At 33.4% G+C, this 27,534-nt stretch overlaps 2 protein-coding genes across 6 annotated transcripts in view; one reads left to right on the forward strand and one right to left on the reverse strand.

Annotated features, from left to right (window-relative positions):
• Positions 1–991: 991 nt before the first annotated feature.
• On the reverse strand, positions 992–25,589 carry LOC106073141 (uncharacterized). 4 transcript variants are annotated; one of them, XM_056024326.1, is made up of 14 exons: positions 25,472–25,589; positions 15,565–15,681; positions 12,196–12,357; positions 11,514–11,681; positions 9,430–9,555; positions 9,111–9,277; positions 7,915–8,026; positions 6,938–7,034; positions 6,071–6,128; positions 5,075–5,180; positions 4,515–4,672; positions 3,807–3,972; positions 1,754–1,846; positions 992–1,604 (listed from the first exon to the last, which is right to left on the reverse strand). In XM_056024326.1, exons 2-14 carry the CDS (start codon positions 15,610–15,612, stop codon positions 1,506–1,508), a joined length of 1,560 nt encoding a protein of 519 aa, XP_055880301.1. In that variant the 5' UTR covers positions 15,613–15,681; positions 25,472–25,589; the 3' UTR covers positions 992–1,505. The 4 variants fall into 4 exon arrangements, with proteins under 4 accessions (XP_055880301.1, XP_055880298.1, XP_055880299.1 ...); XM_056024323.1 differs by lacking the exon at positions 25,472–25,589 and adding an exon at positions 25,225–25,463; XM_056024324.1 differs by lacking the exon at positions 25,472–25,589 and adding an exon at positions 17,928–18,073.
• The window catches only part of LOC106069189 (trans-L-3-hydroxyproline dehydratase-like), a 53,854-nt gene continuing 44,519 nt past the window's right edge, over positions 18,200–27,534 (forward strand). For both annotated transcript variants that reach the window (XM_056024329.1, XM_056024330.1), the window contains exon 1: positions 18,200–18,531. The gene's annotated coding sequence lies outside the window, so the exon portion shown is untranslated. The remainder of the gene's footprint in view (positions 18,532–27,534) is intronic.

Genomic DNA, 27,534 nt, shown 5'->3' on the forward strand with positions numbered 1-27,534 from the left:
CAGACTTGCCTTCTGGTATTGTTTCAACAAAAACGGCCGCTTGCGCATAGTGTTCACTGTGTTAAGCAGGACTTAAACATATTCTTGTACCCGGACCCATGGGTACCTTGCTACGCCACTGGCCAGCATCCATTAAATTGGGCCCCGCAATTCGTAAGACCGGACCTGATAGTCAACATTTTTACTTTCACCATGTAGGCCTACTTTTAAAGTTGTATTACTTCTAGAGCCGCCAATATTTATGTCTAACACTCAACTAGGTGTTAACAAGACTTTACTAGAGTATCCAACTGAATGGGTAGGGAAAAAGGGGGAGGGTATAGGAAGATGGTTGACCATAACATATTGAAAAGGAATGTTAATTAAACGCCCCTCACGGCAAGTAGGAACGATAAGCTAATAGGAGTGGGGGCGAAGTCTACATGACGGACGTAGTTCTATATATCTGCAGTCCACCTTTTTATGTGTTAAGATTATTTAGCCTAAATATTTTATTTTACTTTTGACTACTGTGGGATCTGCATCATTTGCCTGACCTACTTAACGATATTGATTATACCGTTGTGTTCGTCACCTTGCAGTGACTTCCAGAGCATACAGGCCAACGAAACAGCTTTTACTTTCATCTTTTTAACAGTTCTAACTCAATAGTTTGCACTACCTAGGCCTATATATTAGAGTCTATTTAATGGCATGTGTATACCTGATGGTTGACATAATCTCCCTTATCTTTATAATATAGGTCTACTCGAAGATATCATACCAAAGCTTATATGAAAAAAGCCTTCGTTCCCTAATTTATTATTATTTGTTAACATAAATAATGTTTGATAAGCAAATTGGTTATAAGCCTATTAATTTTTACATGTTGTCTTGGTTAAAAACAAATTAAATCTATTGTTTTATAGATCAGTATCAAAATATTGCTAATTAAAGTATGAATTAAAGGAAAGTAAAGAACCATTAAACAAAAAAACAACAAAAACTTAAATCCATTTGTATAATTTATGGCACTTCAGCAATATTTAGGACTTTTCTATATAGGCCTAGTAAGTACTTTGGATCTTTATTAGGTCAATAAACCAGATTCAAAACTTAATGGTACAAAAAAAAAAAAGCATTTAAAAACAGACATTGCAATGATTGTTTAATTGGTTGAATTGGAAAATTTTAATCAATCTTAACTGTTTATAATCATGTCTCAAGTCTCAACATATTTCAACAATATTGCAAAAGATTTCAAAAAAATTTACACTAATAGAGTGAATAATTAAATCATTCCAATGAAAGACTAGCTAATACATTTTTTGAAAATAATATATATGACAAATGAGATTGGACCAAAAGCGCTCTGAGCATGCTATAAGCATGAAAGTAGCGCTATATAAAAGCTATAATAATAATTTTTTAAAAATAATACATATGAAATTTTAAAAAATACATATGACATTTTTTTATATTAACAGGAAGCGTTTACAAAAGAAATGTAAGTAAAAACAAGGAAATTAAATTTCCTTATATGGAGCCATAAAATCCTCATATGTATCTGGTCGTCGAATTAAAATGCAGTCATGACCATCAACTAGAACCTCTGCAGGTCTCATCTAGTAAAGTTCAGAAAAAAAAATGCCCAGATCTTTTGAATAATTAATAAAAACTTATTTCAGTATCATGAAATGAAAATATTAAAAATATTACATAATAAAACTATCTATTATACAACATGTAGAGTTTTTAAATATAATAAGCTTACCCTGACATTGTAGTTAGAAGCCATACTATAACAATAAGCCCCAACATCATGTATGATGGCATAGCCTTCACAGGTATCAGGAAGCATGCGATTCTGTATTTGATTAAATGAGCTTTGTCAAATTAGAAAAAAATTACTCAATTGTAAAATAAAAAATAATAATATTAAAAAGTATAAGATATAGGTCTAATGATCTTAAGATAAAAATATTTGTTTATCTTTAGTCCTTTGTAAGTCAATGTGTTAAGCACATCTTTTGTTTTAAAAAAAGACCTGTTTGTTTGTTTTTTTTATTTAAATATGTCCAAATAGTTAGGACTTCCTAAGCTAACAAGTAAAGTAAATACATCCTCCTGTGGGCCAAGGCAGCACCTAGTTTATTGGTCTAGTGGTGAAGATGTAAGTAAAGTAAATACAGCCTCCTGTGGGCCAAGGCAGCACCTAGTTTATTGGTCTAGTGGTGAAGATGTAAGTAAAGTAAATACAGCCTCCAGTGGGCAAAGGCAGCACCTAGTTTATTTGTGTAGTGGTGAAGATGTAAGTAAAGAAAATACAGCCTCCTGTGGGCCAAGGCAGCACCTAGTTTATTGGTGTAGTGGTGAGGATGTGAGTAAAGAAAATACAGCCTCCTGTGGGCCAAGGCAGCACCTAGTTTATTGGTCTAGTGGTGAAGATGTAAGTAAAGTAAATACAGCCTCCAGTGGGCAAAGGCAGCACCTAGTTTATTGGTCTAGTGGTGAAGATGTAAGGAAGGTAAATACAGCCTCCTGTGAGCCAAGGCAGCACCTAGTTTATTGGTCTAGTGGTGAAGATGTAAGTAAAGTAAATACAGCCTCCTGTGGGCCAAGGCAGCACCTAGTTTATTGGTCTAGTGGTGAAGATGTAAGTAAAGTAAATACAGCCTCCTGTGGGCCAAGGCAACACCTAGTTTATTGGTCTAGTGGTGAAGATGTAAGTAAAGTAAATACAGCCTCCAGTGGGCAAAGGCAGCACCTAGTTTATTGGTCTAGTGGTGAAGATGTAAGGAAGGTAAATACAGCCTCCTGTGGGCCAAGGCAGCACCTAGTTTATTGGTCTAGTGGTGAAGATGTAAGTAAAGTAAATACAACCTCCAGTGGGCAAAGGCAGCACCTAGTTTATTGGTCTAGTGGTGAAGATGTAAGTAAAGTAAATACAGCCTCCTGTGGGCCAAGGCAACACCTAGTTTATTGGTCTAGTGGTGAAGATGTAAGTAAAGTAAATACAGCCTCCAGTGGGCAAAGGCAGCACCTAGTTTATTGGTCTAGTGGTGAAGATGTAAGTAAAGTAAATACAGCCTCCAGTAGGCAAAGGCAGCACCTAGTTTATTGGTCTAGTGGTGAAGATGTAAGTAAAGTAAATACAGCCTCCTGTGGGCAAAGGCAGCACCTAGTTTATTGGTCTAGTGGTGAAGATTAAGTAAAGTAAATACATCCTCCTGTGGGCAAAGGCAGCACCTAGTTTATTGGTCAAGTGGTGAAGATGTAAGTAAAGTAAATACATCCTCCTGTGGGCCAAGGCAGCACCTAGTTTATTGGTCTAGTGGTGAAGATGTAAGGAAGGTAAATACATCCTCCTGTGGGCCAAGGCAGCACCTAGTTTATTGGTCTAGTGGTGAAGATGTAAGGAAGGTTCACTAATTTCCATCCCATTCCTCATGAAGTTTGCATGCATTGAACCATGGTTCCCCCTGTTACAAATTAATTGCTTGAATAGATTTACTTACATTTATATAGTCATAGCATCATTCAACTAAGAAATTATCACACTTTGAAGAATGTGATGTTTGATAAAATTTTAAAAATTAATTTATAGGAAATGTCCAAAAAGAAAGAAATTTGGAGCAGCAAATAGTTATCTAACTTGTTCCAATAATAATTATAATAGTTTTTGGGTTGTTGTTTTTTATTATATAGTTGTAAATTTAAAAAATATGGAAAGTTTAATTGTCTAACTTGCGCCAGAAAGTAGATAATTATTTTTAAATATGAAGGAAGCAAAAGTCTAATTGTGGGATAGTAAAGAGTTATCTAACCTGGGCTAAAAAATCTGAACTCTCACAGACAGGCCCCACAACATTAAAGACTTTCTTTTCCATTTTATTGCTGGAGTCTGAGTTATTTAAGATTGTCACATGGTGGTAGGCTCCATAAAGGCAAGGCCGTATAATCTCAGTCATTGAAACATCCAGGATGATAAACCTAAAGGATTACAGGAGTTATTAAATAGGAAAGTTTCCAAATAAGTTGTGTAATTTATTTCAATTATCCTTAATAATAAAATAAATGCCAAAATTAATTATTATAGATAATTAACTACTACAGAATAAACAAAATTAGTATGCGATATATAGTACTGATTATCCTGTCTGCTTATTACTGTACTATTTATTTTCAGCAACTAAACTGGAATTTTCCATTTTTGATCATTAAAAAGCCAATATCTTAAACAAAATTGACATTAAAAGAAAATTGATGAAGTTTTGATGAAATGAGTTTTAAGCAACATTATTTTTTTTAAATAATCAGGTATCATTTTTGGGAATGCTAAGGAAGGTTGTTGTTTTTTCAAACATGTTTAAAATTTTGTTTCAAACAAATTAATTGATACATTTAGTAAATCACATTGAAAAATAAATACCTATAATAGAAAGATATCATTTTAAAAAAATGGTTTTGTTACTTCTGGAATGAGCTCCCATTTTGATAATGTCCTGAAATAATGATAATTTCAATATTAATACCTTTTTTCTGAAGACTGTTTACATCCTAAAATTCTGGCAATCACAGCACTGCTATTGGCTACAATAGAACGGCCAGGCTCAATGATTAGTTTGACATCTTTACCTTTTAATAAGTCACTAACAGATTGAATAAGATCTAAAGGTGTTGCATGAACTGGCTTGAAGAGAGAATCATTGATTTTAATATCCAATCGGGAAATACATTTTGTTGCACATATTGATTCAAATCAATAATATACTATTTTCATTACAAAAACAATAATTATGAATATCATTCCTTCTCACAGTTAAGCATCAGATCTATCAAAAATAAATTGATTGATCCATCCAAAATATATTAAAAATAACTAAAAAAATGATTAAGAAACATAAATATTTTTAGCTTAATTGATATTTACCAGCTTTTAATGCTGACAAAATATAAATCCATATAAATATAAATCCATAATTACAAGAAGTAAAAATTATATTTTAAACAACATTGATTTCTAAATTGTTCTGTAAAATTAATGACCTGTTTTTATTTTTAATAAGTGCTTTAGATGAAAAATGTGATTTACCTTAGGAGCTGTCAAACTTGAACAAATTTGTTCTACTTTTGAGCCCAAATGTTTGTTAGTGCTTAAAAATACTGTTGTAGCAAGTCTGAGGTCCTCAAAAGCTATGCTTAAGTAACAATACAGAGAATGATTTTAAAAGATAAATAAACATTTTTACTATTTTTATTAAATAGAAATACTAAATACATCACTTTCAAGAGAAATTGATAACCTTCTTGTTAATGCTACCAAACAAGAGTGTGGCAGAATGATTCACACTAGCAGCCTACAAACATCAGTGCCTACCAAGCAGTGGCTTTAACAATGCTTTTGTAAGGCTCAGAGACCTAGGTGCTAGGCGAAAGTATCTAAGGTTCCTTTAACACTTCAGTCAGAGGTGTCTTTGCTCCATAATGGAGATGTGGAAAAATATACAGGTCACAACTGGGATTGTATAGCCATGTGAAACACTGCACTCATCTTTAGTCTTCTGAATCAAAGATATTGCCAAATGCCATTATTATTATAATACTAAACTTAATAATAATTATGCATAGTATTCAAACTTTTGTTTAGATTTGAAAGAATTATTTAAAATTATTTCTCTTTATGTTTATGTAAATTTAAAGAGTGTAAGACATGTTAAGAAATGCACTGTTTGCACAATATTTTCAATATTAAGTTTTTCACACATTTTTAAAGAAAAGAAGAGCTCTACTAGCAAACTAAACATCCTTGTTCTGGGGAATTATAATTGAATTGATGACTGAATGGTCTCAAGTTCATTGATTATTGAAAAGTCAATGTGATAGCTCACACCATGATATGCAAGAACAAAAGAAAGCAAAAAAAGTGACAGAAACTTTGAAACTTCCATTGCTGTTCATTTGGTAAATAAAAAAAAAAGCTAAAATAAAATGAATATCCAATGTTTAAAATGAACCTATCATTTCTGCTCTAAACAGCTAGACTTCATAGTATATATACATTGAATTATTAATTAGCTTTTGGTTTCACCTTTCATTAACATATGCAGATAGTGAAGACAAGATATTCTTTCTGCTGCAACCATCAGCTAATGGGAGAAAAAAAAAAAAATTTATTAAACTTTTTTTCTTTAGCAAATTCCAATTGTATGAAATAGAAGAGAATAATCAAAGTTAAAATTTGTTCTGTAGTAGAAACATAAAAAAAAACAAAATTTAGCGCAAAAAATACTTTTTTTTATCCCTAACAAAAATATATATTACTTTATTTTTTAATAAATTAAGGTCTTTAAATATCATAGAAATAAAAAACTATTAAAAAGCACAGCACTATAATATAGAAATGACTACTGTAGATAGGGATAATACTGTTTTATTCAACACATATTCGTTAACTAGATGAATGTTGAAAGAGTCCCTTGTATGAAATATTTAAAAAGCCTTATGCTGAAACACGTTTTTGCATTATCACATGAAATAAGAGCACACAAAAAAATTTCTATCCTTTGCTATTCCATCATTCATAACTATACAATGAGCTTATTAATATGCTATGGCTCTTGTTTTGAGTATTAGTATTTTCTTCTAAAATGTCTAGTAACTTGTCTAACATATCTTTGTGTTTGCACTCAATCTTGTTAATTTCACCCATTTATTTTTTATTGTGTTTGCACTCAATCTTGTTAATTTCACCCATTTATTTTTTAGTGTGTTTGCACTTAATCTTGTTTTTACCCATTTATTTTTTTGTGTTTGATCTAAATCTTGTTAATTTCAAACATGTATTTGTTATTGTACTCAAAAGTTACAACAAGAAGCATGAAATCACTTGAGCATTGCTTATTCCCATCAATGGAAGACTAAACCTGTTTGAATGTATTAGACATATTCTACTTACTTTGATCCTCTTCAAGATTTAGCAAAAACTCTTTTAGTTGCAAAATGTTTTTCTTGTTGTCTTCAGATTCACTCTGCCAAGCTTTAGTTTCAAACTCCTAAAACAAAAATATATTAACCTAAATATCCTCAATGTTTAAAATAGCATTTCTTTATCCTATAACATCCTGATATTACAAATGACATTTCTCATCTTATGACATCCTGATGTTACAGATGGCATTTTTCTATCCTATAATATCCTGATGTTACAAATGGCATTTCTCTATCCTATAACATCTGGATGTTACAAATGACATTTCTTTATCCTATAACATCCTGATATTACAAATGACATTTCTCATCTTATGACATCCTGATGTTACAGATGGCATTTTTCTATCCTATAATATCCTGATGTTACAAATGGCATTTCTCTATCCTATAACATCTGGATGTTACAAATGGCATTTCTTTATCCTATAACATCCTGACGTTACAAATGGCCTAATATACTTGAAAACATTTCCTTTAATTTTAATAATAAACTAATGTCTTCTGTTAAAATAAATACAACAAACAGGCACAGCTCATTAAAACATTTTAGTTTCATTTAAATGGATGATTGGTAATAATATTAACTGTTATATATGGCTTAGGTTGTTGGATATATGATCAAAACAATAAAAAAAATTAAATAAATACATTTTTTCAATTTTTTAAAAATTACAATCTATTCTTTCTCCATATATACACTCAACTTTCAGACAGGCTTTTACAACATTGATGCTCTTTTTCTCTTAGATGCTACTCATCTCATTAAAGCATCCTACACAATCCAACCATAGGATATGAACATTAAGTGTTAAACTATTACATTACATCACAAATAACATTAACAATTAACAATCACATTAACAAAACCTGATTTTTATTAGAAATTAGAAATTACCTAAAACTATTTCAGCAAAAAAAAAAAAGTTATATACTACTGTTTACCAACAATTTGTAATCAATTCCAAGTCCTCCACCAATGTTAATCAAAGATACTTTTATGAAGCCTCGACTAACAAGTTTAGAACGGTATTCTAGCAACCTTTCTAAACTAAGCCTGTTGATGAAATAAACAAGTTATTACCAAAGGAAATGAATATCATTGAATTAAGACATTTAGTTTTAGAAGAGAAATAATATTTCTCCTAAATAAACTTTCAACATTGTGTCAAGACAAGTTTTTTCAAGTTAAGGCTAACTCTAAAACCATGCAGAGTGTTCAGATTGAATAACGTTTTTTTCTAGTGTTTAAATCACATTAATCACATTTTACCATTTTCTGCCACCCTAAAAAATACCCAAAATGTATTGAAAATACACACATCATATACCTAATATGCATTACGTTACACTTCTAACCAGGGGCGGACTGGGTGTCAAAATCGGTCCGGGCATTTCTATACAATCCTGCCCACAAATTGGATACCACATACCTATCAAGGTCATGGGGGCCCGGTGGCTGAGTGATTAAATGCTTCTGAAATTAAGGTCCTGGATTCGAATCTCGGTGATAAAATTTGATTTTGAATTTCGAGATTTTTTGGTCGCCCCTGATTCAACCCAACTCTAACGGGTACCTGACTTTAGTTGGGGAAAGTAAAGATTTGTAGTCGGTGTGCTGGCCACATGACACCCTGCTCGTTAACCATTTTTACGTTTAAGTTTCTTGTTTAGTATAATGAGTTGACGTCTACTAGAAGCACTATATAGGGATGAATGGTATTAACGAAAATGCTTTAGATTAGTATTAGACTTTAAAGTGTAATTTATATTTTTTTATATCACGATGCTCAAAGTGTTGCTTTTAAAGAGAATATTATAAATCTTAAAACAATTTACTGGCATTCATGTGGCCCTTTTGTTGGCCCTACCGGCCCAATTGGGTAGCGGCCCACCGGGCATTCCAGTCTGCCCCTGCTTCTAACAATGATAGGTCACAAATAAATGTGAACTCAACATTATTTACTTTATAGCTCTATAGATCTAATAGCTTTAAAGAAAACTTAAAAAAAAAAAAAACTAGAATATTAAAGTTTTTGTCTCAGATTTGTATTTTTGTATTTTTAACTTTGTTTTAGCTGGTGCCAAATCACATTTTAATTTTTTTTTATTCTAACACGCAGTGATGTTAAAATATTTACCTGAAAACATCACTTTGATAAATGGTAGATCCTAAATGTGAGTGCAGTCCCACAAGTTCAGCAGGACAGCCAGGTTGCTCCAAAAGTTCCAGGCATGCTTCTGATTCTTTTTCAGAAAGACCAAATTTACTGTCAGCCTTGCCAGTGTTGACAAAGTTATGAACTGACTGAAATATAACAAGACAAATAACAAAATATATTGTCAATGTGAATCATAAATAAAATTATCTTTCTTATAAAATGAAATAAATTAACAAAATGATTTATAAATCAAAACTAACTGAATATAATTTCTTCAATAATGTGTTTTAATACATACTGAATCAATATTTAAATTTATTCGCAATAATAATCTTGCTGTTCGAGTCTCTGGGAATCCATTCCTGCAAATGTCTAAGGTTTGTTTCAAATCCCACAAGCTATCAACATTTATTAAGAGATTGTGCTGTTTGAAAAAAGAAAGAAAAACAAATCTATAAGATAACAGTTTGAAGAGAAAAAACCTATGATGTAACAATCCGCAGTCAAACTTTATTATTGTCACTTAACTCTTTGTTTGCTCTTTGCTTAGCTATAGACAGTGCTTATTATTGGGATTTGCTTTCAGTCAAAGCTGCTACACTGTGAATGTAACATTTAAAGGTTTCTTCTAAAAGTATCCTATGGCTAGGTTAGTTTTGGTTTAAAATTGCATAGGTAGAAAGGGAAAGAAAATGGCTTATTATAAATATATTTCTTCAAAGATGACCATAAATTTATAAAAATATAGGGCTTACCCATTTATAGTGTAAGATACTATAATTATACAAATAAGGAAAATATTATAACCATTTCAAAATGGCTGCTACAATTAAAAAATTTAAATTTGTGTATCTTAACTTATCTTATATAATACAGACGTTACTTCAAAAAAGAAGATGATTACGTCCTACGCGTCATGCATTTAGTCATGCATATTAACCAATGACCTCAATTCTGCCAAGTCACTGGTTTTCCTGGCTAGCTCAGGCAACCCATTCCATGCTCTAATAGCACTAGGGAAGAAGGAGTATTTGTACAAATTTGTCCTAGCATATGGGACGAGAAATGTGCCTTTATCTTTGTGTCTTTCAGAGTATTTTATTAAATTTTGTTTTTGTATTTGAAGATTATGGTTCAGTGTTTTATGTATGATTGCTACTTTACTTTTGAGCCTTCTGTCCTGAAGGCTTTCTAAATTTAGTGATTTTACTAAAGGTGTTACTCTAGTCAAATATGAATATTCGTTTGTTATGAATCTCACTGCTCTATTTTGTGTCTGTTCCAGTTTCTTAATGTTTTCTTGAGTTGAGGGGTCCCAAACGGAGGATGCATATTCTATTATTGGCCTAACCAAGGTTAAATAAATAAATGTGCATACATTCCTTTGAGTTTTAATATATTTAACAAATCAATAATCTATTAAATTTTTACATAGATGCAAAGGATTTTTTTTTCAATATCATTCCAATGAAGTAAAATAATTATTGAAATTCCCTTCTCAGACCTTGGGATTTCACTGAGCAGATGATGTAAAGCTTATATGTTTCTATAACAAACAGTCAAAAAGGTTATCATGTAGCCAGCACTGCCTTTTTTTTTTTCTTATCTTATGTTAGGTACCCATTAAGAGTCTTAGCACTGGGATTAGAAATCCTGACCCCTCAGTAGTAGTGGTAGTAGTGTTTTACTACTTGGCCTATAAAGATGCCAATCTTAAAGAAAAACAACTTTAAAAACAAGGGATGTAAGACTTTCAATTTAGTTTAAATTGAGTCAATTTATCAAAACCTGAAAACAGAAAATATAAAACTTTACTTTAAGTATAAAAATACTGGAATGCAAAAACTTATTTTCTTAACACATTTACTAAATTTTTCAATTTAGTAATTAAGCTGGCTACAAATATTATTCAAGCGATAAAAATTAAAATCATTACCTTGACCATTTACAAGACTTTCCAAGGACTTGCTTAAATATAATTAATGGACTAGTTTATGTATAGGTAGATAGCTCATTTATAATTGTATGGCAGTATCATAAAGCAGTGTTTCCACAACTTTCAACATTATTACAAATTTGTACCCCTTCAATAATTTTAGCAAATCTGAGTACCCCTAGCTCCCCCCCCCCCCCCCAAAAAAAATAATTTTGGAAAATAATAAATGATAAATAAAATTGTTCATAAAAAATAGAAATGAATGTTATATTATAAATAGCATTCATTTGCATCAATGAGAAGGAGAAGCATAGATAATGCGTACTCCCTTCTTCAAACTCTTCCCGTATCCATGGAGGTATGCATACCCCACTTTGGGAAACAGTATGCAGTTGTTGTTTTAAAACAAGCCATAATGAGAAATTCCAAATGTTGTTTACATCTACCTCTATAGCTAACTGTGTCTCCCACTGACATTTTCCTCCACCATTATACATCATCAACGTTGGTTCAAATCCTGCTTCAAGAGCCAGCCTGATTTCATTGCCACTAATTAGTGTCGCAGATGCCCCTTGTGACCTAATCAGTCTTAGCAGTGAGAAATTTGGATTAGCCTGGAGGACATTTGAACAAGACAAACTTTATTTTGTTACATTCAATAAACAAAAGATTGGATAAAAAGAATGAAAAATTTATTTTAGTGTTTTCATTGAATGTGTGATTACTATACAAAGCAAGTGTTTTGCCTAAATCATGGGATTACTGTACAAAGCAAGTGTTTTGCCTAAATCATGTGATTACTGTACAAAGCAAGTGTTTACCCTATACATGCAATTACTCTACAAAGCAAGTGTTTACCCTAAATCATAAGAAAAAAGTTACTTTCTATTTGTTTGCTGGGGTGACATGCAATTATTAGGAAATAAAAATAAAATTGCTTTACTTTTTATGGCATCAAATATTAAAATAAAATAACAATATAATAAATATTTTATTTGTTACATGTTAATTATCCTTATCTCCAGTAGGCCTACTATAGCAATGATTATATTGAAGTATATTTATTTTTAACATAAGATTAAGATGATGATGATGTTCATGCAAGTGCAATGCAAGACAACTACTCACTTTAACTGCATAATTTAGCTGGCTTTCACAGTCAAGCAATTTGAGGGCATCTAGATACATGCGAATATTTTTGACAATTTGAGCTTTGCTGTACACAAATAAAGGAGTTGGGGCTACTTTGAGCTTTCTCTGGCATGCTTCAATTATGTCTTGGTGACTTAGCTTAAAATAGACACATTTTGTAAATATCAAAATGCATTCTTAGTAATATACAAGTAATCTGAACATTTTCTAAAATCAATTCCTACTTATGTCCTAATAATAGTAAAAAGTAAATTTAAATTCCCCTTTCAGACCTTTCGATCTATAAGGCAGATAATATAAAGCTTATCTATTTTATGGCCAACAATTAATGAGGGTGTCATTAGAGTTGGATGGACTCATGGGTGTCCTAAAAATCTGAAACTTTGAAGAGATTCCAACCTGAGACTCCTCAGTTTAGAAGCCAGGCTGTTTAACACTCAGACACCAGTAAACTAAGCATTCATATTTTATTTGTCATTGAAAAATAATAATTGGCCAGTATGGGGATCAAACCCATGACATTTGCATTGTTAGCATGATGCTCTAACAGTTTATCGAGCTATGCAAGAGGTTATGTTCAAATTCCAGCTTGAAATAAATGATTAAATTTTTTGTTATACTTGTGGTTTTGAGTTTTTGACTTGTAATTTGGGGGTTTTGACAAGATGAAATATATTATATAAGTGTGACCTAATAACAGAAATTGAAAACGTTTTAAAGCAGGACTCTAAATAAGTCCTAGATTGATCAAGCATAGAGCATATATAATGTACAATGTTTTATATGTCAGCACTTTTAGAAAAAAAAATACTTTCAGTTTAAACCAATAAACATCTCTGCAATAAAGTTTCTTTTAGTTAAAGAAAGTGTCAAGAAGATAATTAGCATTGTGAGGCCTGAAAAGCAAAAAATGTAATCCTAAGTTTTGTTTTCAGTGTGAAACCTGATTTCTTCTTTTGCCATTTTTGGGAGATTGGCAAGGATTTTTTTAAAATTAAGAAATATATGCAAAGTGGTACTCATCCCCATGACAATTATAATTATTTCTTCATTCAAAAAAGGCTTTTTGCAGCCTGCTACTATGGGACCTCTCAAAGATTCTGAAAAGTTTTACATAATTAAAAAGTTAACAGTAACACTACAAGATAGATGTTATACTGAGTATTATTAGACTAAATTATCTTTCATTCTATGTCTCCGACAGCTTTAAGTGTTTTGTTTTCTTTAACCCCCGACTGGTGGTACTCTTATAATGATGACCATAATGAGATGATATATGGAATAGATCAGGGGTGGGCAACCTTTTTCTACCGAGGGCCGCATTAAAAAAATGTGGGGACTAGCGGGACGAATACATTTCTGTTTACTCCTAATTGAGGAATTACAACAATAGTTAGCAATTTCTTAAACTAATTTTACGAATAATTTTTACATTTTGTTATTGTCTTTTTACATCACAACATTTCACCACAAATGTACAATAAACCTTAATGTCAAGCATTTAACTGTTTACATCCGTGCATAATGTTCTGTAACTGTAGAACTAGCTTACTAGTTGTTTTGTTCTTGCGACTGCTGTCAAATTACAGTCAGTGAGCATCGACCTGTTCTAACACTTCATAATTTTCAAACAAACGAAATAAAGCGTGTTCACAGATATATCAGGTTCCGAATAATGTGACAGCTTCGCAGCAAAGTTTTCTTAAGTATGGGAATACAGCTTCTGGCAGTCATGAAGCTTCTGTGGAAGAACTCACTGGAATTACTCTTTCAGGTCATAATTTGCTTAGAGGTATGTCATCTGGAGCTAAATCATTAAATGGTGAGCTGATGGTATTGAAAACTAGCTCCAATTTCTTGACGTCTCAAACTTTGCTTTCAAATTCCACAATCAAGGAATCCAAATAAGTCTTGTAATTTCATCCATTTCACTAGAAATAGTTTCAGCTTTCAGTTAAGGGAAATGATAAAACCTGATTTCACTTGCTGGCTCGAGAAATGGAATAATTTTGTTTGAAAAGATTTAAGATGCACATACATTTCATTTGCAAACAAAACATTGCAATGTCTCCAATGATAAACATGAAGTCTGTCTTCAACTCTTCATTAGAAATATTAGTAACAAGGTCACAATCAATGTCCTTCAATGGACCTAACTATTTCTTCCTTGAGATTCCATATTCTTCTAGGCCAGCGGATACTACTGGTAACCGAACATTGGAATGTTTTGTTCCAAATCTTCAAGTACTTCTCGGAAGTGCCAGTCATGGCCGGTAGATAATTGGAGGCCCTTAGCAAAGTGAATTTGGTGGCCTCAAATAAAAAAAAAAAGCAACAACAGTAAAACTATTCAATTTATTAAAAACCTATTGTACTTCAACAATAACATTGAGGACAAGTTTCGATATTTCTTCTCTAAAATAATACAATAAGAGTCAGTGCAAGGCCCTCACCAATTGGGGACCCTAAGCAGTTTGTCTATGCCTAAGGCTGGCCCTGTGCCAATAATAAGATCATTGAGAAATCAATTCCAACAATATATTTGATATTCAATGCTTTATTTTATTAAAAAGCCTGTTTTTCTTAGTCAAAGCACGAGCTCCATTAGTTGTTACACTTACCATCTTGTACAAGCCGACCCAACACTTTCAACACAGTTTTTGATAGAATGGAATAAATACTGGCTTGTGTTTGTCCTTGGCTGAATGTTTCGAAATATTGCCATTTTAAATAATCTTCGTTTACTTTAAACTTTTTAGAATGACGTTTAAAGACAATGTTTATTTAGCCTCTTCATGATAAGTGACAAGAATTAAAAGTTTCAATAATTACTAGATCTATAGATATTTACAATTATTTATTTAAATATATTTGCATTTTTATGTGTAATGTGTGGGAACACTTGATTTCTTTATGAGTCGGCGGGCCGCATAAAACACTTCGGCGGGCCGCATGTGGCCCTTGGGCCGTTATTTGCCAACCCTGGGCCCTGGAATAGATCATAATAGATGTAGATCTAGATATGAAAGATTCTTAATCTACACTACACCATATTTCAAATAAATAAATAGTATTTAATATTTATATATATATATAATATATGTTATATATATATATTATATATATATTATATATATATTATATATATATATATATATATATATATATATATAGGCCTATATGCCTATATATATATATATATATATATATAATTTTGATATTAGTCTATATTATATATTTATCTATATTTTGTACTTTTACCCGTACTTTTTTTTTCTAGGGTTTAATTATAGTTTAATAGGCCTACTCAGTTCTTGTTCAATACTAATCAAAACTTTCACTTACTTTTTCACAGAAGAATGTACCATTGGAAATTCTGCACTCTATTGGCATTTTGAGCTACCTGATTCTTGAACTAAATATCTAGTTCAAAACCTGAAGACTCTATTAGACTCTTGATATCTGGAATGTAGATCTACATTTGTTAAAATCAGATAGATCTATATGTTAATATTTACTTTTCAAAAAAAAAACTTTTATCATGTGGTTTTTAAATAGTTCTAGATATTAACTATTTAAATCTGTAGATCTAAAAGTATATAGATTTAAGCATGGGCGTAGCGGGGGGGGGCCGAAATGAAATCCCCCCCCCCCCCCCGGAGTGGGGGAAATCGGAATTTAGTGACTGATTTTTTGCTTTGATTTTGTTTATTTGTTTATTTTATGTGAGATTTTAATACTAAACCATCACTTGCCCCATCACAACCAGGGAGTTTTGAGTTTAAAACCCCCCACCCAGAGGTTTTGAGTTTAAAACCCCCTACCAGGGGGGAAGTCGAGTTTAAAACCCCCTACCTGGGGGGGTTCGAGTTTAAAACCCCTACCAGAGGGTTTGAGTTTAAAACCCCCTACCAGGTGTTTTTTTAGTTAAATCCCCCTCTTCTATAAAAGAAAAAAAAATGCAAACGACAATCCATAAATTTCAAGAGCACAGTTAAAGAAGATTTTGATTTTAAAACCCCCTCCAAAATTTACGATAAACCCCCTCTTCAATATAAAAAAAAAGCAAATTACACACTCAAAATTCTATGAGCATAGCCAAAGGGGTTTTGAGTTTACCCCCCACCCTCTCTTCAGTAGGGTTTGAAGCTAAAAAATACCTCTTCAATATAAAAAAAGCTAATTACGCACTCAAAATGTTATGAGCGTAGTTAAATGTTTTGACTCAGTTTTGAGTTTAAACCCCACTTCAGCGGGGTTTGAAGCTAAAAAATACCTCTTTATAATAAAAACAAAGCAAATTATTCACTCAAAATGTTATGAGTGTAGTCAAAGGGGTTTTGAGTTTAAACTCCCCTCCAGTGGAGTTTGAAGCTAAAAAATACCTCTTCAATACAAAAAAGCAAATTACACACTAAAATTATTTGGGCGTAGCCAATCCTATTAGGGTTTTTAGGTTTAAAGCCCTCCGACAGATGGCTTTTTTTTTTTAAGTTTAAAACCCCTCCAGATGGTTTTGAGTTTTAAATTCCCCTACAGAGTGTTTTGAGGTGGAAAATCTCTATCTTCAATATTATTCTAAAGCAAACTACAGTTACTAAATTCTATTACCGTAGCTAAATGGGGTTTTGAATTAAAAAAAAAAAAAATTCCAGAGATTTTTTAGTTTAAACCCCCCAACAGATGATTTTGACGATAAAACTTCCCTTTTCGATATAAAAACTTTAGCAAACTACAGTCACTTAATTCCAAGAGCGTATTCAAGATAGGTAACACATTTCTACCAGTGGCGGGGCTCCATTAATAAAGTGCAGTGAATAGTCATCTGTCGAAAATGAAAAACACTAAATGTGGCTCAACAAAGATGGCTAAGACAGATTTTATCAAGTCTAAATCAAGGAAATCCTATGCTGAAGTGGGAGTCGACCCCTTAGTAAGATTGTGATAGAGCGTCGCATGAGGTTTGCGGGACATGTTCTCCGACAAAATGAATTACGCATAAGAAGAGTTGCGATGACAAGGAGGCCATTACCCGGAAAGCATAAACAGGGACATTCTAGTACAACTTGGCGCCACACATTTATGGAGGTCCTCGAAGCAGGTGGGAAGAGGCTTCAGACATTACCAGTGAGAGATTTTTATGGAAACAGCTTGACGGCAAATGCCCCAAACGGCGCGGGAGGGTCTAAGTCAGTAAGAATAGCACATTAGGTTTTTGAAATAAAACTTTTTTAATAGCAGGAAAATGCACTGTAGATACCTCAGAATATGCATTTTGTTGGCTTTCAATACCAGAAATAATGCTTGGCGGCGGGGCTCTGCCTTGCGCTGGGGGAGCTCTCAGCGCTCCCCCAGACCCCTTGCTGGCAATGGCGGGGAATCTTCAATTTTTCCACTAACTCCAGGAAGAACCTATTCTAGGGCACAATAAACGTCTTCCGAAATAATGAAGGGTCAGAATGTAATAAACATGATGTACACACACACACACATAAATAATTTTTTTTTTCGCGGGGAGGGGGTGCCGGGGGGGGAGACCGAAAAAAAATCCTGGCTACGCCCATGGATTTAAGTTAAGTGTAACAATAATTTCAGTAAAGTGAAACAAATGAAAATGCTATCAAGATATATAGATTTAAAGGCCTACATGTATTTTAACAAGTGCATATAGCTAGGGCCACAGATCAACAGCTCAGTTGGTAGCTTACTTTAGAAATAAGTTGAAATTAACTTTCCATTTGGACTATTTGAGATATGGGACCCTTTATATGTCCATATTTTACGTGTCCGTGCTAAATTTAAGATTTTCAGATACCCGGTAAGTCGTGGGTTGACCTATAACTGATACAAAATTAACAGAAATAAAAATAGTAAAATAATAAATCTTTGAAAGAAACTATTCATTTCTTGATAAACAAACAATTTCTTTAACTCAATGAGTGCGGAGCGTCTATCCCATAGACGGTCTGTCTGCCCTAAACGCACGGAACGTCTATCCCATAGACGTTCTTACCCTACCTTTGTTTCGTTGCATTTTTAAATTAAAATTTTTAACTAACAACAGTGGAACTATTTTTACTTTATAAAAGAGTTCTTCATCCTTTGTTTACATAGAAATTAGAAGCTTTTGGCTTTATTTAGACATTTATTTATTACTTTTTTTACAATGTAAAAAAACGTCGCCATGACTACGCTAGTCCAAGACACACCCACAATGTTGACTACCAAAGAGACTTTATAATTATTCTAAAATTTATCACAAATAAATAGTAATAATGAAGAATTTGATCTAGATATATAGATTAGATTCAGGTAGGTCTAAATTTAGCGTATTTATTTATATCTATATTATTAGTATTTAGATCTAAATCTATTATTGTCAGTAGGCTAGGTCTGTAGATCGAGATTGACTAGATCTAAGCTTTTATCTCTAGACTTGGACTCTAGATCTAGATATATCTTTAGATCTAAGCTTCTGGTAAATAAAAAGAAAGGAAATGCCAGATCTACATCAAATAATCATCCACTGTGGGCATTTTTTCCCCATTTTCTTTTTTTTTTTTTTTAGTATTGTTTATCTGTAAAAATCTACAACATCATGGCTATCCTTGTCCAAGACACACCCACAATGTTTACTACTGAAGAAGCTTTATTATTGTTTTATTTATACTTCTATGAATTGTGATAATGAAGATCTTGATCAAGATTTAGCATAGGATGAAGCAGACTTGGACATTATTAGCATTTAGATTTAGATCTAGTATTACCTTATTATATGCTTAGGCCTTAGCCTTAGACTAGGGCTAGGTCTTGAATGTAGATCAAGGTTGACTAGATCTATGCTTTTATCTTTACACCTTTGTAGATTCCTATAGATCTAAGCCTAAGATAAATGAAAACAACAGAAATGGCAGATCTAAATCCAGTATTCATCCACCATGCTGGGCCTTTTCTTGGTATATTTTCTAGCATTTTTTTTTAGAATCATTTTTTGGTAAAAATCATCACCATCACTATACTGGTTCAAGTTGCACTCCCAAAGGTTTACTACTAAATAAAAGTAAAATATAAAACTATTCTAAATCCATAATTTATCTCAAAGGAACAGTAATAATGATCTATTAGATGTCTAAATATTGGGTAAAATGAATTAGGATTTTTATTGTCCTTCATCTAGTTAGAGATTTAGGCTTTGATCTCTCGCTAGCCTATGTCTTGCACTGGTCTAGTATTAGAATGAAAGATGTTCTAGGCAAATAAAAAGAAGACAAATCTAGATCTATATCCCATTGATTTGAATGTACATAATATTTGAGTGCATTTGGTTGATAGATTTAGTACTGGTATCTATTGTTATTGGTAGTAATGAAAAGCGCAATAATTTTCACTTTTTTTCTGACTAAAAAAACAGGTAAAAATAATAATATAATCAATGATTCATCATCTTTTATTGACTGTTTTATCACATAAATTCTTTTTGAAAATGCTGTAAATAGTCTAAATATGCTGTTTCAACAGTAATACAAAGAACAAAATCTAAATTTAGGTCTCAAAAAATCAAAAGTTGGCATCCATTTTTTTTTCTGAGTGTCATATTATTTAGATTATAATTTGTATCTTATATTTAGTATTAGAATGAAAGATGTTCTAGGCAAATAAAAAGAAGACAAATCTAGATCTATATCCCATTGATTCAAATGTACATAATATTTGAGTGCATTTGGTTGATAGATTTAGTACTGGTATCTATTGTTATTGGTAGTAATGAAAAGCGCAATAATTTTCACTTTTTTTCTGACTAAAAAAACAGGTAAAAATAATAATATAATCAATGATTCATCATCTTTTATTGACTGTTTTATCACATTTCTTTTTGAAAATGCTGTAAATAGTCTAAATATGCTGTTTCAACAGTAATACAAAGAACAAAATCTAAATTTAGGTCTCAAAAAATCTAAAGTTGGCATCCATTTTTTTTTCTGAGTGTCATATTATTTAGATTATAATTTGTATCTTATATTTAAATAGAAAGATGTTTACATTTTCACATTCTCCATTCATTTACCTTTACTTTGATACCAAATATGCTATTATAGCATCATTGGTACTTAAGCAATAAATTTTTGTTTTAGCCATATTTGGAACATTTTCTTTTTTTTTTTAAAAAAGTAGCATTTTTTTGGAAAAAAAACACAGCAGTCAAAGAGTTAAAAGTTTACTCGCCGATCTAAACAATAGCTAACTGCTTCTCTACTAGCATGAATGATCAGCGCATGGAATATATATAGCATATATTATATCTTGCATTATCTATTTTGTCATAGCCTACTTTACATTGTGTGGTTACAAATCTTTATGAAAGTCAAGAAGCCCATATTATTTTCTGATGAAACATACCTTACAATAACAATTGGTCTGGTCTAAAGTGGAATCTATAAAGAAATATAAGTAGGCCTACCATGCAGTTCGTAAATCATCCAAGATTGAGTTCCTTATTTAATGTGCCATAATTTGGATAAATTCATCACATAGGCCTATCGTTTTAGAAACACGAGATAAGACAGCTGAACCTTTATTCCCAAATTTTTGTATATGGAAGCAGGGGCCGACTGGCTATAGGCCTAAGGGCATTCGGGCAAATGCCCGGTGGGCCGGTACCCAATTGGGCCTATAGGGCCACCGATAGGGCCGCATGAATACCAATATATTGTTTTAAGATATATATAATATTCTTATTAAAAGCAACACTTTGAGCATCGTTATTTAAAAATAATACTAATTTGTAAACACGTTAAAGTCTAATACTAATTTGTAAACACGTTAAAGTCTAATACTAATTTGTAAACACGTTAAAGTCTAATACTAATATAAAGCAGTGTCGTAAATAGGACTACTTACTAAATACCATTCATCCGTAGCCAGCTCTAAGATACAGACAGTTAACTAGGTTTCTAAGTTATTGAAAAAGCAGTAAATGTGATTAAAGTTTCCCTTTCAGACCTTGCGATCTATATGGCCATCTGTTTCTCTGCCAACGGTTAACGAGCAGCGTGTTATGTGGCCAGCACACCGACAACAAACCGCCTTTATTTTTCCCAACTAAAGTCAGGTAGGCCCCTACCCATTAGAGCTGGGTGGACTCAGGGGTGACCTAAATATCCCGAAATTCAAAATCCCAGTCTTCAATGAGAGTCGAACCCAGGACCCCAGGTTTGGAAGCGCTTCACCAATCATCCACCGCGCCCCCATGGCCTTGTGAGATGGGCAGTTAAATAACGGAGGATGAAGAGTTGTGTTTGTAAATTGAAGTCCATATGCTTGAGAAAATGGTGAGGAGTGAAAGTGAATCATAAACATAAAGTTCGTTGATGGAGGATCTTCAGATGTCTTGAATGTGAAAATGCCAAGTACACGCAGGCCTATATGTTAATGTATATGGTAGCAGGAATTGTTTCACATTAACAAATTCCCCATTACAAATGTTATACTTTGTTCATTTGGTAATAGCACTGATTGGATAGTTTCAAAATCATCTAATAAATTATTCCTATACTAACTACTTTCGATACATTATATAACTTAACACAATACTTTTGAGGACAGGTATGATTAGACACTCATCATGTGGCATACAATTTGTGGGCAGGATGGTATAGAAATGCCCGGGCCGCTCTGACACACAGTCCGCCCCTGTAAGGAACGCTACAAGTTCGAATAGACCTAATCTAAGGAAATCGCCATTGTGGGAAGAACAACGCTCAGATGGAGCGACTAATGACTGCCACAACATTTTTCCAGCACTGCCGCTTCTTATTCATCCTTGTGCTATTTAGCAGTCGATCGTTGAGCCACGTTTTCTTGTAAGATATCTTGCAGATGTTCTATAGCCTACAGAGTTTTCATGACTTCGAATTAAGTAGGTATATCGGATCAATCACAAAATCCATCGGATGATATTTGTCTAGAAGAGTTTGACAGGTTGCTGGTGAATGAACTAACCATTCTCTGCAATATTTTTCTCCATTAGTCCGTTTGGGATAGAACAAGCTCTTCGAGCAATGTCTGTCTTGGTTTGCAAAAAAAAACTTCTTTGTATTTTTCAGATGAGTAAGGGGCCTAGAGTGCTGACATTCTGACGGACCAGTGGCTGATGATAACCACCTTCTCAAAAACCTGACCAACAATGAGACTGGCCACTTCATTACATGTAGGGACGTTGAAACGACCTCGGTCCTCTCCATAGTGCTTCATATCAGCGTTGATCACGACTTGAAAATCCTTTTTATTCTTAGGAACACTCTTTACTGCAGCTTTCAACTCCATAATGGAGCTGTTGTGTTTTTTGGAGCTGATTGACTAGATCAGGGAAGTTGCCACAACGGATCTGCTTCTCGCTATTCTCATTACAAAGTAAACTTGGAGAATCGAACTCTGCTCTGGCATAGGACTCCCTATCCTGTGATATAGCTGCCAATGGTTCCCGGTCACTTCATCCCCGGTCACTTCATCCCCGGTCATTTCATCCCCGGTCACTTCATCCCCGGTCACTTCATCCTCGGTCATTTCATCCCCTGGTCATTTCATCCCCTGGTCACTTCATCCCCCGGTCACTTCATCCCCGGTCATTTCATCCCCAATTAAATATTTTATATATAAATATGATTATATAGAATGCTTTCTTTTTGACATTTAATGACATATTACTAATGCGTTTATGGTGTTTCTTCTTCCACTTTGTATTCTTAATAAGAAATCTATTATATGGTAAATCTGGATGTGCACTTATCAAAGGCCAAGGGTTAGTGCAAGTAGTGGGAATCTTTTGAGAGATAGAAGTGCGATTAGAATAATTATGACCGTGCGGCTGATAACTAACCATCAAAGGCCAAGGTGTGGTTCAAGTAGTGGAAATCTTTTGAGAGATAGAAGTGCGATTACAATAATTAGGACCGTGCGGCTGATAACTAACCATCAAAGGCCAAGGTGTGGTGCAAGTAGAGGGAATCTTTTGAGAGAAGAAGTGCGATTAGAATAATTATGACCGTGCGGCTGATAACTAACCATCAAAGGCCAAGGTGTGGTTCAAGTAGTGGAAATCTTTTGAGAGATAGAAGTGCGATTACAATAATTAGGACCGTGCCGCTGATAACTAACCATCAAAGGCCAAGGTGTGGTGCAAGTAGAGGGAATCTTTTGAGAGAAGAAGTGCGATTACAATAATTATGACCGTGCCGCTGATAACTAACCATCAAAGGCCAAGGTGTGGTGAAAGTAGAGGAAATCTTTTGAGAGAAGAAGTGCGATTACAATAATTATGATCATGCCGCTGATAACTAACCATCAAAGGCCAAGGTGTGGTGAAAGTAGAGGAAATCTTTTGAGAGAAGAAGTGAGAATACAATAATTATGACCGTGCCGCTGATAACTAACCATCAAAGGCCAAGGTGTGGTGAAAGTACGACCATGTTTCACTTTATTTTATTTTTCTTACTGATGTAGATAAACACAAAAACACTTTTTTTACATTACCTTTTTATTTTTACATGCTAAATTTTTTTTAGTTTTTAATGACATTTAATTTTAATTTTATTCTGTTACAATTTCGTCATTTAAATAAAAAAGGAATACATTAAATATTGCTCATTTAATGCTTTTTAAAATTACAATTTGTTAGATAAAATGAACAGATGATGAAAATATCAGGGGATGAAATGACCGGGGGATGAAGTGACCGAGGGATGAAGTGACCGGGGGATGAAGTGACCAGGGGATGAAATGACCGGGGATGAAGTGACCGGGGATGAAGTGACCGGGGATGAAATGACCGGGGATGAAGTGACCGGGGATGAAGTGACGCCCCTGCCAATGAACCTTAAAGGCATGAAGTTGTCATGTATCGGCGGCGCATAATGGAGAGGGTGTTTCCAAAACAAGTCAAAAGTCTATGTTGAAGGAATTACTATGAGCAGGCCAAAAGAAAACAAAATTGGAGTTCCAAAGAGAGAGAGAGAGAGAGACAGGCAGAAAAGGAAATAGAGAGCGGGTCGTAAAATGTCATTGCAACGTTCTAAAAAAGTATGTTAGGTTAATCGATAAAATGGGGGTCCCCCGTTTATTACAATTTAAAAAAAAAGAAGGAGGTGTCCGGTCATGATTATCAATATAAAGCATGGGAACAAATCAACGGGCGTAGCCGGTGTGTACTGCTAGTTTAGTTATATGCATAGGCTACTTGTATAAATTGTACATAACTGAAATGTACATTCAATAAGAATACAAAAAACAATTTTCCAATATAATAACAATCAAATTAAAAACATACTGTATATATCAAATAAAAGGTCAGAGTCACAGAGGATGTAAGTGTGCAGGCTCACTCATAGGCCTACTACGAAAGTTAGCTCATTCTTGAGTGTAGCAAAGCAACACATTGGGATTCTTGGGGATTCCCCGTGTTTAGAGTAAAGTAAAGTTTTAAGTAATCTATGTGTTACGATGCTGGAAAAAAAAAAGGGGGGGGGGTTCTAGCAACCTCTTTAAAAATTAAAATGTGCTGTCATAAGAAATACGATTGACTGACCAGTCTTGGTGTAACTTTTTTAAAGTGCGTTCAAGCATATACTTCCATTGTGGAAAGAGTCTATATCCATAACTAACATTTGGGCTTATAGGTCGATGCTAATCAGGCCTTGGCTAAATTCCTTTCTAGCAAACAGCTTTTTCTAGTTTTAGTGGGAATTTTAATCTTATCATAACAGGAAAATAATGCAGGCAAGCCACACACAAAAAAGTCTGTTTGACTATTTCTATAGTTCAAGTCTATAATAAAAACGCAGGCCTAGATTTTCAATGTCTATATTATATCTATTTCCTTCAAACATAAACAACTCCACAAATGACCATGCCTTGCGATGAATTAAAGTTAGAACTAATCTATCGTAATTTTTTAAATTTTTTTATTGTAGGCCTACAATGTTTTACAACACCGAAACAAATCGCACAAACCTTGAGATTTAACGTCCCAAATTGCTGATTTCTAAATGAGGTTGTCTCTTTTGCACTACAGATAGCCTAGTTCTATCATTCTGGTCTTGAACTAATTCTTATCTTTGGGGAAAAACAAAGCTGACTATTTTGTACACGTTTCATTTGTGTTGTTGGTTACAACTACACAGTTATAAAAGTGTTCATTAAATCTACAACTAGATCTAGAGTTTTGTAATCTGTACCATAGCCTACTATTGGCATTTACCTTGATTTAGGCTTATTATTACCATTTTCGGGAATTCCCTTCTTTATGAAAAGTTTCTGTGCGTCTTTGAAAAATCTCTCTCTCTCTATCTCTCTATTTATCTATCTAAATCAGTGATTCCCAAAGTGGTCTATATAGACCCCCAGGGGTCTACGAGGACTTCCAAGGGGTCTACGGAAGTGAAAAAATAAATTGGGTGTCTATGACCAGTAAATGGGGGTCTACGAGAGTGAATCTCATTTAAGCATGTCGAGACTTAAAATTTTATTTCCCATTAATGATTTGTACTGTTATTAATCCTTTGAATTTTAACTCTGTTAGTTGAATATTTTTTTTTTTTTTTTTGAATTTTAACATCTTTTTTTAAATAGCTAAACTGTGTCTACATGAAAGTACTATTGTACTTGACCGAGTCTGAAAAGAAATGTAGAAAGTAAAGCGTTGGTTATTAGAAATTTGGCTTCATTCCTTCCTTGTCAAACAAGCAGTTTCATGTGTGCTTTTTATGTAACAAAGTTTTAAGTCGCTATGAAACCATCTAAGCTCGAACATCGAGACAACGCCAACACGATAAAATAGATTGAGATTTGAAATACTTCCTAACATTTTAAGTTCAGAATACAGCCACAGTAGAAACAATATTTGATTAAACATCACAAGAGAGGAGAGATCTGTGAGCGGCTTACAAGAGTTTTACTTGGGCCTATATCAAACTCTAGAAAACTGCACACTATAGGAGACATTGAAGAAGTTTTAAAACCTTTTTACACATTCCCATATCTGATATCATGATAAAAATTCCTCTAAGCATCAATACAGTTTAAAGGTGTAATGGTAAGATGAGTTAGGACACTGGAAGGTTCTTATGTAATTACTTGCAAACAAAAAACTGGACTAGTTAACCTTTGCCCTATAATAGGTTTTTGTTATCATGTTTTCGTTTTTTTTATGAATCAAGAAATCCATAAAGAACTGCTCTTTGTCTGAACTGCTCTTTGTCTGAACTGCTCTTTGTCTGAACTGCTCTTTGTCTGAACTGCTCTTTGTCTGAACTGCTCTTTGCCTGAACTGCTCTTTGTCTGAACTGCTCTTTGCCTGAACGGCTCTTTGCCTGAACTGCTCTTTGCCTGAACTGCTCTTTGCCTGAACTGCTCTTTGTCTGAACTGATCTTTGCCTGAAACTTAGATCAATTGCTCCTTCATAATTATGTATGATAGTTGTCGAAAGGCTTAAGTTTGACACTATTTTTTTTTCTGAGTTCTTGGGTGCTAAAGATCCTATTTTAAAGAAAAAACAAACAAAAAAAAAATAAGCAGGAATTGGATATAGTTTATTTAACAGATTTATTTCATAAATTTAATGGGGTAAACTTGCTACTACAAGGTGATAACTTAAATCTGATCAAAACGAAGGCATAATCTCAGTGTTTCTTGTTGGATTAAAGTCATGAAACATACAATAGACGGATAAATTTTCCCAATTTTCAAATTTAAAACAGTCAAGCATCATCTAATCGAGAAGTTATAATATTAACCCTAACTAAAATGAAGCCCAATATTGAAATTTTATTATCAAACTTGCCCACCAATATTTTTTTGTTTGGTCGATTCATGTAAAAACCAAAAGAAAAAGTTCCCCTTTGAGAGCCTAGGGTAGATGAAGTAAAGGTCATTTGCTTCTGTGGCCCACGGTTAACGAGGGTGTCATGAGTCCAGATCAACGACCAACCACCTTAACTTTTCCCCAACTAATGTCATGTAACCCATTAGAGCTGGGTGGACTCTGAAAGTCATTTCATGTAATACATATTACATTTTAATTTTGCTTCATTTTTAATTTAATCAATTAATATATATGGCCTAGAAATCAGCGAGAAAAACACATTTGAAGTTGATGAATTTTCCAAAAAAATGGAGGGGGTCTATCGAAGACTGGAAAACATGGCGAGGGGTCTACGAGGCAAAAAAGTTTGGGAACCACTGATCTAAATATATTTCTCCGCTTCTCACATTCAAAGACATATAGGCTACACACACTTTTCTCCCCCACCCTTTCTCCCTCT

Source organism: Biomphalaria glabrata, chromosome 3 (genome assembly GCF_947242115.1).
Source record: "Biomphalaria glabrata chromosome 3, xgBioGlab47.1, whole genome shotgun sequence".
In the NCBI taxonomy this organism is placed as follows: domain Eukaryota; kingdom Metazoa; phylum Mollusca; class Gastropoda; family Planorbidae; genus Biomphalaria; species Biomphalaria glabrata.